The sequence below is a fragment of the Gymnodraco acuticeps genome, unplaced genomic scaffold, assembly GCF_902827175.1.
Source record: "Gymnodraco acuticeps unplaced genomic scaffold, fGymAcu1.1, whole genome shotgun sequence".
Classification (NCBI taxonomy): Eukaryota; Metazoa; Chordata; class Actinopteri; order Perciformes; family Bathydraconidae; genus Gymnodraco; species Gymnodraco acuticeps.
The window spans coordinates 2203190-2217729 of record NW_022989979.1 but is presented as its reverse complement, the minus strand read 5'-3'; the positions used below and the strand labels follow the sequence as shown (position 1 = coordinate 2217729).

At 39.4% G+C, this 14540-nt stretch overlaps 1 protein-coding gene across 1 annotated transcript; it reads right to left on the bottom strand.

Moving 5' to 3' along the window:
* Positions 1 to 10: 10 nt before the first annotated feature.
* LOC117543385 (mucin-2-like) lies at positions 11 to 4584 on the bottom strand. The gene is made up of 6 exons (XM_034211617.1): positions 4455 to 4584; positions 2604 to 2655; positions 2406 to 2450; positions 1949 to 2032; positions 130 to 1865; positions 11 to 19 (listed from the first exon to the last, which is right to left on the bottom strand). Exons 2-6 carry the CDS (start codon positions 2635 to 2637, stop codon positions 11 to 13), a joined length of 1908 nt encoding a protein of 635 aa, XP_034067508.1. The 5' UTR covers positions 2638 to 2655; positions 4455 to 4584.
* Between the last annotated feature and the right edge of the window lie 9956 nt (positions 4585 to 14540).

The window sequence follows — 14540 nt, the reverse complement described above, 5'->3', positions numbered from 1 at the left end:
GGTGGTGAAGTCATGTTGACTGATGATGAGGTTGGGTTGACTGGTGATGTAATATTGACTGGTGGTGATGTCATGTTTACTGATGGTGAAGTGGGTTGACTGATGTTTGACTGAAGAAGTAATGTTGACTGATGGTGAGGTTGGGTTGACTGATGGTGAAGTAATGTTGACTGATTGTGAGATGGGGTTGGCTGGTGATGTCATGTTGACTGGTTGTGAAGTTGGGTTGACTGATGGTGAAGTAATGTTGACTGATGGTGAGGTTGGGTTGACTGATGGTGAAGTAATGTTGACTGATTGTGAGATGGGGTTGGCTGGTGATGTCATGTTGACTGGTTGTGATGTCATGTTTACTGATGGTGAAGTTGGGTTGACTGATGGTGAAGTAATGTTGACTGATGGTGAGGTTGGGTTGACTGATGGTGAAGTAATGTTGACTGATTGTGAGATGGGGTTGGCTGGTGATGTCATGTTGACTGGTTGTGATGTCATGTTGGGAAGTGGTGATGTCATGTTGACTGGTGATGAGGTGGGGTTGACTGGTGATGTCATGTTGAATGGTGGTAAAGTAAAGTTGCCTGATGGTGAGATTGGGTTGACTGGTGATGTCATGTTGACTGGTGGTGATGTCATGCTGACAGATGGTGAAGTTGGGTTAACTGGTGATGTACTATTGACTGGTGGTGATGTCAAGTTTACTGATGATGAGGTGGGGTTGACTGGTGATGTCATGTTGAATGGTGGTAAAGTAAAGTTGCCTGATGGTGAAGTAATGTTGACTGGTGCTGTCATGTTGATTTGTGATGAGGTGGGATTGACTGGTGTTGAAGTAATGTTGACTGTTGATGCCATATTGACTGGTGGTGAAGTAATATTGGGAAGTGGTGATGTCAAGTTGACTTCTATTGAGGTGGGGTTTACTGGCGAGGTCATATTACCTGGGGCTGAAGTAATGTCAACTGCTGGTGATGAAGTCATGTTGACTGGTGATGAGGTGGGGTTGACTGGTGATGTCATGTTGACTGCTGGTGAAGTAATGTTTGGAAGTGTTGATGTCATGTTGACTGGTGATGAGGTGAAGTTTGCTGGAAGTGAGGTGATGTTGTGTGGTGGTGGTGATGTCATGTTGACTGGTGATGAGGTGGGGTTGACTGGTGATGTCATGTTGACTGGTGGTGAAGTAATGTTTGGAAGTGTTGATGTCATGTTGACTGGTGATGAGTGGGGATTGAATGGTGATGTGGTGAAGTTTACTGGAAGTGAGGTGATGTTGTGTGGTGGTGACGTCATGTTGACTGGTGATGAGGTGCGGTTGAACGGTGATGCCATATTTTCTGGTGGTGAAGTAAAGTTTACTGGTGGTGAAGTAATGTTGAGAAGTGGTGATGTCATGTTGACTGGTGATGAGGTCGGGTTGACTGGTGATGTCATGTTGAATGGTGGTAAAGTAAAGTTTCCTGATGGTGAAGTAATGTTGACTGGTGCTGTCATGTTGATTTGTGATGAGGTGGGATTGACTGGTGTTGAAGTAATGTTGACTGTTGATGCCATATTGACTGGTGGTGAAGTAATGTTGGGAAGTGGTGATGTCAAATTGACTTCTATTGAGGTGGGGTTTACTGGTGAGGTCATATTACCTGGTGTTGAAGTAATGTTGACTGGTGGTGAAGAAGTCATGTTGACTGGTTTTGAGGTTGGGTTGACTGTTGAGGTCATGTTGAAGTGTGTGGAAGTCATATTTAGTGGTGGTGACGTCATGTTGACAGTTGGAGAGGTTGGATTGACTGTTGGGGAAGTCATGTTGACTGGTAGTGACGTCACATTGATTGGTGGTGAAGTCATGTTGATTGGCGAAGTGGCATTCACTGTAAGGTAAGGTGAAGGTAAGGTTGTATGAAATACAATTAAATGGCACTGTTATTTGTGTTTGAGGGACAAGTTGCTTTACCTGGAGACATTGTGGTGATTGGTGGATTTGAGGTTCCATTGCCTGGTGTGGATGTTAGGTTGACCGGTAATGTGGTTGAGTCAACTGCAAAAGAAAATGTTCATGAGAAAAATTCAAGTAACACATGATAATAAATTGTTCAATTGTTGTAGAAGTCCAGTCCTGCTTTTTTATTCCTCCAAAGGTTGCTTTAGGGTTGATCCCTGGTTGATCCTTATAAATCACTGATACAATCAAATGTACAAGGAATAAAAAACCTTTATTCGGCAGATCAACCTAAATCTTTTATTAGAAGTCATATAACATGTTTAATAATCAAAGCCTATGGCTAAGTTATTAACTCAATATTTTACAACTTGATGATTGGTCAATAAGGATACCTGCCATACCAGCACATATTGTGTGCTCATTCATTGCTGTTGTCTTAAAAGAATGTACAGAAGTATCATAATGTTACCTGTTGTTGCACTAGTGGTTGAGGCCGACGTTGTTCTCACCTCTTCTGTAAAGAAAATGTCACAATGATCCAACTTAATTCCGTCCGAAGTAATATTACATTTAAATTAAATTAAATTGTCCCTTAATCTTCCCCCACTTCCCTCCCCTCTTTCTCTCTTTCTCACACACACAAACACACATACATTCAAATAAATACCTGCACATAAGAGAAGGAATATAAGAAGAATCATCTTCTCTTTTTCCCGTTCCTGTGAAATAAAAGAGAAATATATATATATTTTAATATGCAAAATGTGTCCTTCTAATTTACACTGTTAATTGTCAAAACAGCTCCACAATTAATCCTACCATCACATGTTTCATGCTTAAAGACGGGTTATTCAACTGAATGACCAGTTTGAGGTTATAGTTTAAGGTATTTGTAATATGTTGTTGCTCCCATTTATATCTATTAGGATGCAACATTTAAGAAACACCACTATATTTAACTAAATGCAATTCAACAGAAACGTAAAAGTATATCCTTAAAAATCACTTTCATTAAGAGCTTATTAATGATTTGTATGAAAATGTTTGTAAAACATCTATAAAAATAGATGGAAAATACACCAATTATTAACAATTTACACATTTCTAGCTATCTATCTTGATAATGGTTCTTTACAAGTAATTTATTAGCCATTTTCGGGTCAATTATGTTACAAATTGTTACAAATTTGATCCATCTATCTATGTTATTATTTTAGATGTTTAATACAAATGTTGTTCTCAAGGTTTACAAATCCTTTGGGAATAATAATTCACAGATATTTAATCTTGTACATAAGTAATTAGTACAGAAATTCCCTCTTTAAAAAGCTAATTATAGTATTTATAATAAACATTATTCATTATCATTTAATTGTTATGTAAATATGATTCACTATTAGCTATCTTCGTTAAATACGTTATGTTAAATGATATATACATTATTTATGTATTAATGATAGTTATGACAAGGTCGTATCCCTTATAAACTACCATTGAATCACATGATGCATAGCAACTTAAAAGTAACAATAAAAGTGCTTTTGACTATGGTTTATACCCTTGTCCTAGCACCTGCCAGGCTATTCAAGTTTCTGTAATGGTGTATGTGTATGCTCTGCCAACAAGACTACTGAATAATTTTTTTAAAATATGTATTTTATCAAACATATAATGGCCTAGTTAAATGATCTTATCTAAATTTGATTGTGATCTGGACTCTGATTCTTACACCAAAGGGCTTTAACATTTTATTAAAATCTTATATTGAACATTCATATTTAATAGAAAAACAATTGTATCAACATTTCAGCCCAGGATTCATTAGTGTCTGTGATAAACCTTATTTATTCGAATATCAGAATACATACTTTACTATGTTGTCCAATTAGGAACCATTTGGTTATTTTCCATCATAAATAGTGATTTATATTTGTTAAATAAAAGCAACAACGGTTAAATTAATTGAAATTCCTACTCAACAAACGTGTTTATAGCACGGCCCAACCCTGACAAGCCAAGCATTGCAATCCATTATGTTAATTATATTGTTCAATTATTATTTAACCTTTCCAGCCTTCAGAATAACATGCATTACACGTATTAATGCTTTGTTTGTCAGGATTTTTTTTGTTATTAAAAATAATGAAAATGAAAGGTGTTTCTTAGCAAATACCTAAATAGTAAGAGTCAATAGAAATGTGCAATTTAAAAGCAGTACACATATTAAAGGAAAAGTGTAGATTGTGAATTAAAGTTAGAAATCACTTGATGCATTTCCGAGCCCAAATGGAAGTTATTCATTCAAAACAGTTTAATTATAATTCAAAAAAACTTGTACAGAAAAACCACCAATTAAAATGTTTTACCTAGGCATTTATTATGAACTCATCATTATACCAAATTGCATACTATGTGGTTTAGCGACAGTCTATTTTAAAATAAAGTGTTAACAGATATTGGTCATGGTTAATTTCTTTAAAGGTTGAAATGTATAAAACATGAAGGTGAATATTCTTACCTCGTTGGAGTTCCAAGTCCAATTGTGCAGCAATATTGTTAAATTTGCAGCAGTTCAATCAATGGTAGAAACTGACACAAAGAAGGCACAACACACCCTGAAGATGTGAAGATGGAAGTGAACACTTGTCAGTGAGTCAGGGCTTTTTGAGACCAGACATTCTTCTTTTTTTATTTCTCAGGAATTACAACAACATCATTGTCCAAAACAAACTCTACATTAATCCCTTGTCAATGTTGTTTGAAGAGATACATTCTTTCATCACTTGACAAAAGAGATACGCTCAACTAACTTCATGCTAGAGACAGTCTGAGATAATCTGTTAAAACAATCTCACATTTTTCGAAGCAGACACTTACAGTATCAGAATCAGAATACCTTTATTAGTCCCACAGAGGGGACATTTGCAGCGTTACAGCAGGAAAGAGCCACAGACAGCTTACCCAGCAACCCAGTCTCATGGCATTTCGTGTTCACCAACACAACATTTAATCTATTGATTCGATTTTCCACTTTTTTTCGTGTTGCACAGCACGATTTTAAAGGCAATGTATTTCTACTGGTTATGTGTTTCGTGCCTGCAGCACGTATTTTCCTCCGGTCGGGTTTGATTGATTGATTGAAAAGTTTATTAACAGCTTGTATATTGGGTACAGTACAGTACAGCTCAAAACATACAATTGTTAAGGGGATGCAGACCAGAGAAAGACTTTCGTCTTGTTTACATCAGGGTCCCCCATTTCCAATTCATCATATCATTTAAGACATATAAGACATATTTGACATACAGATGGCTTATTTACAATTTACATACAGGTGGTTTTTTTACATACAGATTGCTTATTTACAAATTTCATTTTAGATTTCGTTCTAATACATCCTAACCGGACATTTAAGACATACTAAGTCTACAGATATACAGTTAGTAACAGAGTCTAAAATGCGAGTATATACATAGATGGGGGGGGGAAGCTGTCCATTGAACGACAGGTTGAGATTTGTACCATTACCGGGGCCAGTTTTGCAATGCTCTCCCCCGAAGGTGCTCTTTAAGAGAGGTTTTGAAGGTAAGTATAGTTTTACTTTCCTTTACAGTTGTGGGAAGAGCGTTCCACCTTGATGTGGCATAATTGCGAAACGTGTATTCCCCCTTTTTTGTGCCAAATCTGGGTTTCACATGATTTGTGGAGCTCCCTCTGGTGTTATGATCATGGTATTCCTTGACCTTTGGGAAGAATTTTGACATGTACATGGGTACCATAGAGGTGTAGTGGATCTTGTAGACCCATTGCAAGTAGCTGTACTCTGTCGTCTACTCTAAGCCATCCTAGGTTGTCAAAGTGGGCAGAGGTGAGGTGGGTTCTAGATGAAAGGTCAAGCAGTAGGGTCGTGGAAGACCGGAAGCTGTGTGGTTCATAAAAACATGTTCTTACTCAATATCAAGCCACAATTATTGCTTTTATTTTAAATCGTATAATTTCAGACTTTTGTTGCCGTCTGTGAGGAAAATAAATGGGGCTCAGAGCCTCAGAATACTGAAATCTGTATTTTTTAAATCTTTTTTTCCTTCTAATTTGTTATTCTTTTCAAAATAACACACTGTTATTTACTCACCAATAACACACAATTATCCTTGCTTTTATTTATTGGTTTAATTCCATAATCTCGGGCTTTTTTGGCGTCCGTCAGGAACTGAATTTAAAATAAAAATAACCGGAAACAGACGTAGGCATTTCGCAAGAAATCTACCCTCGTGGGGGCGCGCTCATGTGATTGGCTTAGAATTGAGGAGACATCTGATTGGCTATAGATAGAAAAAATTACAAGTACGAATTCGGGTGAGCGTCAGGGGAGTCTCAAAAAACCCACACACGAATGCACAGCGATCCGTGCACAGAAAGCGGTTTGTGTTTGTAGGTGCAGCGGTTTTAAACGGAAAACTAATATGTGAGGATCAAAAATACATATGTAAAACTTTTTTCTGCATTGGATTTTATTTACATGTATATAAAACGGAACACATTTGTGTGTGCATCGAAAAACACAAGTGTGGATCCGGAAATACAAGTGTGAATCATTTTTCGGATCATGAAATACAAGTGTGAATCCTTCTGTGTGTGCATGTGTGTATTATGAGACTGTTCTGAGCCCATAGGGGAGTGTTGGCGCCGTCTGAAATCCACCACCAGCTCCTTGGTCTTCGCTGCGTTCAGCTGAAGGTGGTTCCTCTGGCACCATAAGGTGAAGTCCTGCGTCAGCTCCCTGTACTCCCTGTCATCCTCGTTGGTGATGAGGCCAATGATGGCGGAGAACTTCTGCAGGTGACAGGTTGCAGTGTTGTGGGTGAAGTCTGCAGTGTAGAGGGTGAAGAGAAACGGTGCCAGCACCGTCCCCTGGGGGCCCCCGTACTGCTGATGATGGTGTCTGATTGACACTCCCTTGTCCTCACGTACTGTGGGCGGTTGGTGAGGTAGTCCAGGATCCAGGAGGTGAGGTGGTGATCCACCCCCGAGAGCTGCAGCTTGTCCCCCAGGAGTGGGGTCTGGATGGTGTTGAAGGCACTGGAGAAATCAAAGAAAATGATCCTCACTGTGCCCCCCCCATGTTTCTCCAGGTGGGAGAGGGACCTCTGCAGCAGGTAGATGACAGCGTCATCCACCCCGATGGCAGGCTGGCAGGCGAACTGCAGCGGGAATTTACAAGTATAACTAATGGCAACAATGATGGTTTGATTAAATTAACTAGAAGCCTCTGGTTTGTGGTATCCGACTCAGAATCAGTCAACAAAAACACTAAGTTAATAATGTTAGTGCTGCACCTATGTCTATTGAGGAAATGTACAGTATAGGATCCGATTATCTTTTGTCATGCATCCTCGACAAAGTATTTCCTAGAGCACAGCTTAATTTATACTCACATATTTACAGAGTTGTGCACTGTGCAGGCATTTTAAAACATTAATGGATCATATTTTTAAACTACTACGTGCTAAATTATTGACCTTGGCAATAGCTGTCACAAAATAATCCAAACTCAAGGGCCTTTAACTTGCTTTTTTAAGAGATTTTGGAAAAAGTATTTGTCAGTGAGGTGTGTAAGTAGTAGTGCTGTAGCGATGCGTCGACGACGTCGACGCGTCGACTTCAAAATATCGTCGACGACATATTTCCGCGTCGACGCGTCGCTACACACACGTGGGTCACCCAAAGCAACAAGCAGTTCGCAATCGCACTTCAAACACAATAGAGACTGAAACGGCTACCATCTCCTCCTCACAGGATTGCGCACGAAGCCCCCAAACGAAAACATCTCGCCCTAGGTCTTCAAAAGCATGGGAATATTTTAAAGTTAGTCCAAAACGCAAAGATATTTATATATTTATATCTCACTGAGACTGCTGCATAGCCTAGCAGAAGCAGCAGCTAGCTGTGGTGGCTACCATTAGCAGCTAGCATTTGCTCTCCGATTTTTACATAAAATGGAATTATGGATTATAAATTCAATCATTTTTTTATACATAGACGTTAAAAACCTATGGATTAACCGATTCAGCCGCGTTTTTTCTCATTTTATTGCCATTGAACACGTCTTTTGATCAGATTACGGTGGTGAGACGATCTCCCGAGAAGCTCTGTGAAGGTACGTGTTGTGATGACTGTATTTGCTTCCCCTGTCGCAAGTCCGGATCACTCAGTGATGATACTATATACCTACATAATCTGTGGAGTCTCAGCTTTAATCGGATATATTGTAAGTGCAGCTACGATAAGTAATAAGGGTACTTTTATCTTGAGTTCTGTGCCAATGTCCGTTAGCATTTTTCGCTCAGGGGTCATTTAGATGCTTCTTATGAGACTTGTGTTTTGTTTTGGTAAACATGGTTTGTATCGTCAGTTAGCTGAGATTATTTCCGTTAATCTGGTATAACACATTAATAGGTTCTTAAATATTAAGATCCCCTGAGACACAGTATCGTGAAAAAAATTTTTTTTACATTACGTTTTTTATGAATTGAACAACAGAAAAATAATCGTTAGATTAGTCGACTAATCGATCAAATAATCGCCCGATTAATCGTTTTCAAAATAATCGTTTCCCCCCAGCACTAGTAAGTAGACCAAATAGAAAGTACTAAAGAGTATTTAACAACAACCAATACATGAATTGGTGGAAATAAGTAAAGATTACGTTGCCAAATGATCAGGATCACTTTCCCTCACCATACATCTGCAACAATGGACTTAATGACTACATCTTGCTTTTTTCAGTGGAAAACTTTGAATAACTGCAGAAGAAAATACCACGTTTTAATCCTCTCTTTGTCACAGAAATAAAACAGGAAGTACATAATGTCAAGAGTATTTATCTTGTTTTCGTCAAAAATAGTGAAAATATATGATCTTTGTTTCCTGTGTGTGCAATGTATTGTTGTTAGAGAAAGGCATAATTTGGTATACCTTTAATGCACACATTCTAAAGCCTCTATGGTTTAGTATCTAGTAACATGGCAATATTTGTTCTAAGAGACCGTAATGTCACGTGCATGGGTATTTCCGAGCATAAAACCAGCAAATGGGATGTGCTGTTCCTGCCGTGAGGATATCATGTGTGTTTCACTGACAGGGACAGCATTGTCAAACCTCTGACAATAAATGCCATTGACTGTTTTTGTATTCCCTTTTTGAAAAGGTTTGTGTAGGTTTACTGGGTAGGCTGAAAAAAAGAAAAATGATCACAGCAATACACACCCAAGGTGTAATAGATCTAAATCCAAAAAGATGAAAAAGAAAAGTAAACAAAGTCTTATTACATCTGTTTGAATCAAATATTTACTAACATATAATTTTGATCAATATAGGAACCTAATTGACATATGTACAACTATATTTCATGTGTTACTGTAAATAAATGCATTGTGGTAAATGTATTATACACATGTATAAGCTCATCACGTTGATGGGAACTCAGAAAAGGTTGGTCCTCTTGATTTTAAATCATGTTTCATTTAACATATTTTAGAAGTGTTCAAAAATAACTCATATCTCTATTTTCTTAGATCACAAAGTTGATATCTGGCACAAACAAAAATAAAAATAAGTACAAAAAACAAGGGGTATTCAGAGAGAAAACAAACAAAACAATGTAAACACATTTAACAAAAATAAGAAACAATCAATTTTGTCATTTCTATGTTGAAGACAGTTCTGAAAACATTGTGCAAAGTTATATTATCAGAATCAGAATCAGAATACCTTTAATCGTACCGCAGAGGGGACATTTACATTTATTCCAGCAGAAAAGAGCCAAAGACAGCTTAATGTTTAACAAGAAGTATAGGAAAGAATCTAATGAAAGACCCCATGTGACTCCTTTAAGTCTGAATGGCTGTGACACACCACACAAACTTACGACTGTAGTAAGGTAGCTTCAAAAAGTACAGGAATTTAAACCACTCTGACAATGAATCAGATTTTCCAACATTCCGGAGACAAGTCTATCAGATGAGCATTCCTGGTACATGACTCACCCAGAGGAGTAGTCAAGAATTCCCTTTTTTATTATGTTAGCTAATAAAAATATGCACATCAAAATGCATCCAATCGGTCACACAATTAGAAATTAGTCTTACACGTTGAATAAGCTATTGTGATATTGATGCTTTTGGGTGGATAAACAAAAAAGTAGTATGTATGTCTACTATAAATTTGTTTTTGTTTTTTTTGTATTATGTAACACACAAATAATAAAAGCCTCTGTGTACTCCAAACCGTGCCAATACAAATAGAGGGGACCCATCTCACTATGCGTATAGGCAGCTCAAAAGGCAACCTAGACATCTGCAAAACCTGCTAAACCAACCGCCACACCTTTTGCTCAGGTTAGAGGAAGTGTTCTACCAATCTACCCATTCCTACAGTAGGGGGCAGGGCTGGACTGGGACAGCAAATCGGCTCTGGCATTTAGACCCAGACCGGCCCAAATCCATAAAACAAACGAATAGTAGCGGTTCCTGACAAGAAGAATAACTCAGTATAATTTAAAACAACGCTATTATTATCCTTTTTACGTACCAGGGGCAAACTAAACTAATACATACAAAAAGTATGTGTAACTATCAATCATTAGAAATTAGACCTTCAAACCCTCTCACAAAGCGAACAGTGACCGAGCAGGGGGGTCTGATGGTGGTGGAGGCGGGGAGGGAGCGGATCAACAGCTTGAGCAGCTGTCAACTCAACATTGTAAATAACCAACCAAAAACGATCACCGGTTCATCTTGTTTTTGGTGTGAGAATAGTTTGGGCAGCGTGAGAGCGTGAGATTGAGAGTGAAAGCGTGTGTCACACGCTAGATGCGTGAGAGTTGGCAACCCTGGTTTACCTGCTGCAGGTGGGGCCGACCAGTTATACAAGAGGGAGATAATAGCTGTACTTATTTTTTAATGAGCCACATGCCATGATGCACCAACTTCAGACTTCCTTACAGAGCCACTCCTCCAACACACACGAACGCGCACATGACCAATGAGGGCACGAGATAAGTTTGTGCACAGATGGAAGGCTGACAGGCAGGTAGGCCAACCCAAGTTCCCATCAGCAAAAACACGTGGGTTTGCTATCCTGGCTCCAAAATGGTGGAATGAGCTCCCCATTGAAATCAAGACAGCAGAAAGCCCACATCTTCCAGACTGAAAACTCATCTCTTTTGACTCCACTTCGAGCGATAGAATTACTAACAAAGCACTTATATACTAATAAAGGACTGGCTTATCTAAAGCCAGTTGAGTAGCACTTGAAATGTTTGGCTCTATGAAACCTGATGTACTTATATGATTCTGTTTTCTTCAAGGTTGTGTCTTCCTGGTGGAACGGACTTATTGTAAGTCGCTTTGGATAAAAGCCTCAGCTAAATGTAATGTAATGTAATGTCTGGGGGGGTGTGCCCCCCCCAGAAGAAACGTTTTAAAAATAACCCCTTAAATGATGACTTCTAGTGAATTTAGGGGGGGGGGGACCCTATAGTGCCCTGCCTCCCCTTTCTATGACAACACAATAGAGATAGGACCAGATGAGTCTACAGGATGAGTCGACGGCATCTTTTCTTGGGCTTGTTTCTCCCACAGATTGACCCTCTGATATGACTCCCTGATAAACACTGCTATGTCATTGATTAGGTTGAAAAGTGTTCCACATTCGATGACAGTTTGGGTAGTTTCAGCCAGGACAAGATTAAGAACATGAGCATAGCACCACACATGGACATGAGTGGGTGACTGGGAGGTCATCAGTGCAGAAAATCCTTTGTACCGGCCTTGCATATTGGATGCTCCATCTGTTGCATTACCTATACACATGCCCTTGTCCAGTTTCAGATGCTCTAAGACCTCTGAGAGCAAGTTCACAAAGTATTGTCCGGTGGATGCATGGCACTTCACTAAAGCCACAAGCCTCTCTTGCACAGTCTCATTGACATATCTTAAGGTTACTGAACACTGATCCTGAGAAGTTATGTCTTGTGTTGTGTCCAGCTGAACAGAAAACATTCCGGCCTTCTGGACATCACTGGAGATACTTTCTTTGATTAGACTACCAACAGTTTCTATTATGGAGTTAACAGTAGTTTTGGAGAGTAGGGTGATGAGAGACCCTCTACCTTTTGTTCCACTGGATTGGTGCAATTTCTTGCTCTTCTCTACGCAATCATCCAGATGCTCTTTTAAGCAGACATCATACTTTCCTAATAAAAGGATGAGCTCCAAAAAGTTACCGTGGTCCACGGTGTTGTCAGCTAGCATATATGCTCCCTCATTCTCCACCTGCCTGCACTTTCACCACATCCACCACACGCTCCAAAACCTGACGTCTCTTTCGGACTTGTTCCCTATGAGCAGACATCTGACTGCCAGCAAACATGCTTTCAATGTCTGCTTTAGAGCACCGTAAGAAAAAAGCTTCAGCACAGGTTGAATGTGTAATGCTCTTTTCGTGCTCCTCTGTACGCTGGTGTGCGTGCCTCCAATCTGACATTCCAGTTATAAATGTGCCAGTGTCAGTCCTCTTCCCAAATGCCAGACATACAAAACAAAACAACATATGACGTCCCTTGCAATATGTAAGCCACTTTCTGCTGGTGCCATCTTTACAGGTGAAGACCTTCTGCACAACTGGATTTCTGGTATGTTGTTGTGGGTGCTGTTCTAAAAACATCTGTAACATAGATGGCTCGGGGCGGGCAAAGTAATCTATGTCCTCCTGCTCTTTGCTCTCCTCACTCTCGCTGACACTCTCCTCCTCTGGGGATGCTACCTGGCTCAACACAATGATACAGAATGAATGGATTCCCTGATAGAGGTCCATACAAATAGGCATTGACATAACAATACCACACAGTTAATGGTCAAAACTACATGTGTGCCTCCATTTTTTAAATCTATTTCTATATTATTCATTCTATATATTGTCAATCAAAACTACCACAAAAAGCTGACTATACAAACATTTTTCAGGTCCCAAAAGACCACTGTTGCCCTTATAACCAAATAAGTAAATAAACTAAACAAAACAAGCTGCCAGTAATTGTTCATGAATGTTGGTTAACTTTCAATGAGACAACGTATCAGAGTCCCATTAAGCTATATTTTAACTTGCCAGGGAAAACCTAAAAAAGCCAGCTTACTAGCTTGTAGGCTAACGAATGTTTCTCTTATAATATTTGTCTTATTAGTGCTTCATCAAAGGGATATTAATGGGTTCCAGAACTACAGAGTATCATAACCTTAATAATATTTTCCTAATTTTCTTAGCTTCTGCTTACCGCGAGTTCTCCTCGCTCTCCCCACTCGCGCTGATCTCTCTCCCTCTCATCATCTTCCTCACCAACAATATCGTTAGAAGAAGATGGACCTGCACTTGTACTAAACATGTCGGTTATTTTGACACAAGCGGCAGCATCAGCACGAAGGGCCTGCTTTTTTCTTGCCCGCAATTTTTCTGCTCCCCCTTTTCGCTTGGCCTTCGCCTTCGCCATTTCTAACTCGAATTTATTTTTTTCTCGGAAAAAAAGGCAGTTTGGCTTCAACGGCCGGCTCACCTCCTGGGGGCGTGATTTAATGATGAACACCGAGCGGCCAAAGGGGGAGGTAATTCAAGATTTGATTGGGCCGGCCCAGTGTCAATTACTAAAAACATTTAAACAGAGGGCCAATCTACCCGTTTTATGGGCCGGGACATAAAAAAAAAAAAAGACGTGTCGGCCCAAAAGGCAGGTCGGCCCACCGGGAAAATGCCCGGTATGCCAGATGGCCAGTCCAGCCCTGGTACAACAGGAACTGACAGGGGACTTTTTGTGGGCTTGAGAATCAACCAGTTGACACATAAAAGCACTACTGTGTATATTTGATGACAAAACGCTTCACACAAAAACTGGTCCAGACTAAAGTATTGAAGCCAAACTAGGAGCTCTGTGAGCATACTTATGCAGTTTTAATTTAAGGTACATTTTCACTGACTTAGTAAAGGTTAATCTTCACTAATTCATTGATTGTTGGGACTTTGAATCAACCCTGAATTATAGTTTTACAATCTTTACTTCTGTACCAAAAGTCATAAGGCACGTTCACACCGCAGTACTTTTCCCACAAAGGTTCATGAGAACGTAGTTAATGAGAACTCTTTATTTCTCATGAACTAAGTACAGATCGCGTTCACACCGGAATACATCCCTGGGGAAGGATTAGGCAAATGATTATGAAGCCGCTGACGTCACTCCTTCTTCTTCTGCTTTGGGTTTACTGGCAGGCCGCAAAAAACTTCACGGCGTATACCGCCACCCGAAAATATTATACTATGGGCTGTATGATGTAAATCTTGTATTAAATAAAGTTAATATTACCGACGTTACGTAGATTAACGTCCCTGTAGCTTCTTATTGCACTTGCAATATACCATTAAAGGAGTTGAACGTTGCTGTTTGCTATTACTATAATACCACGCAGGGATAAGCCAGAGTTTACAACCTTTGCATGTGGGCACAACACATTTGGACCCAGATGAATTAGCTATACCATATGATATCGTCATAGGAAGT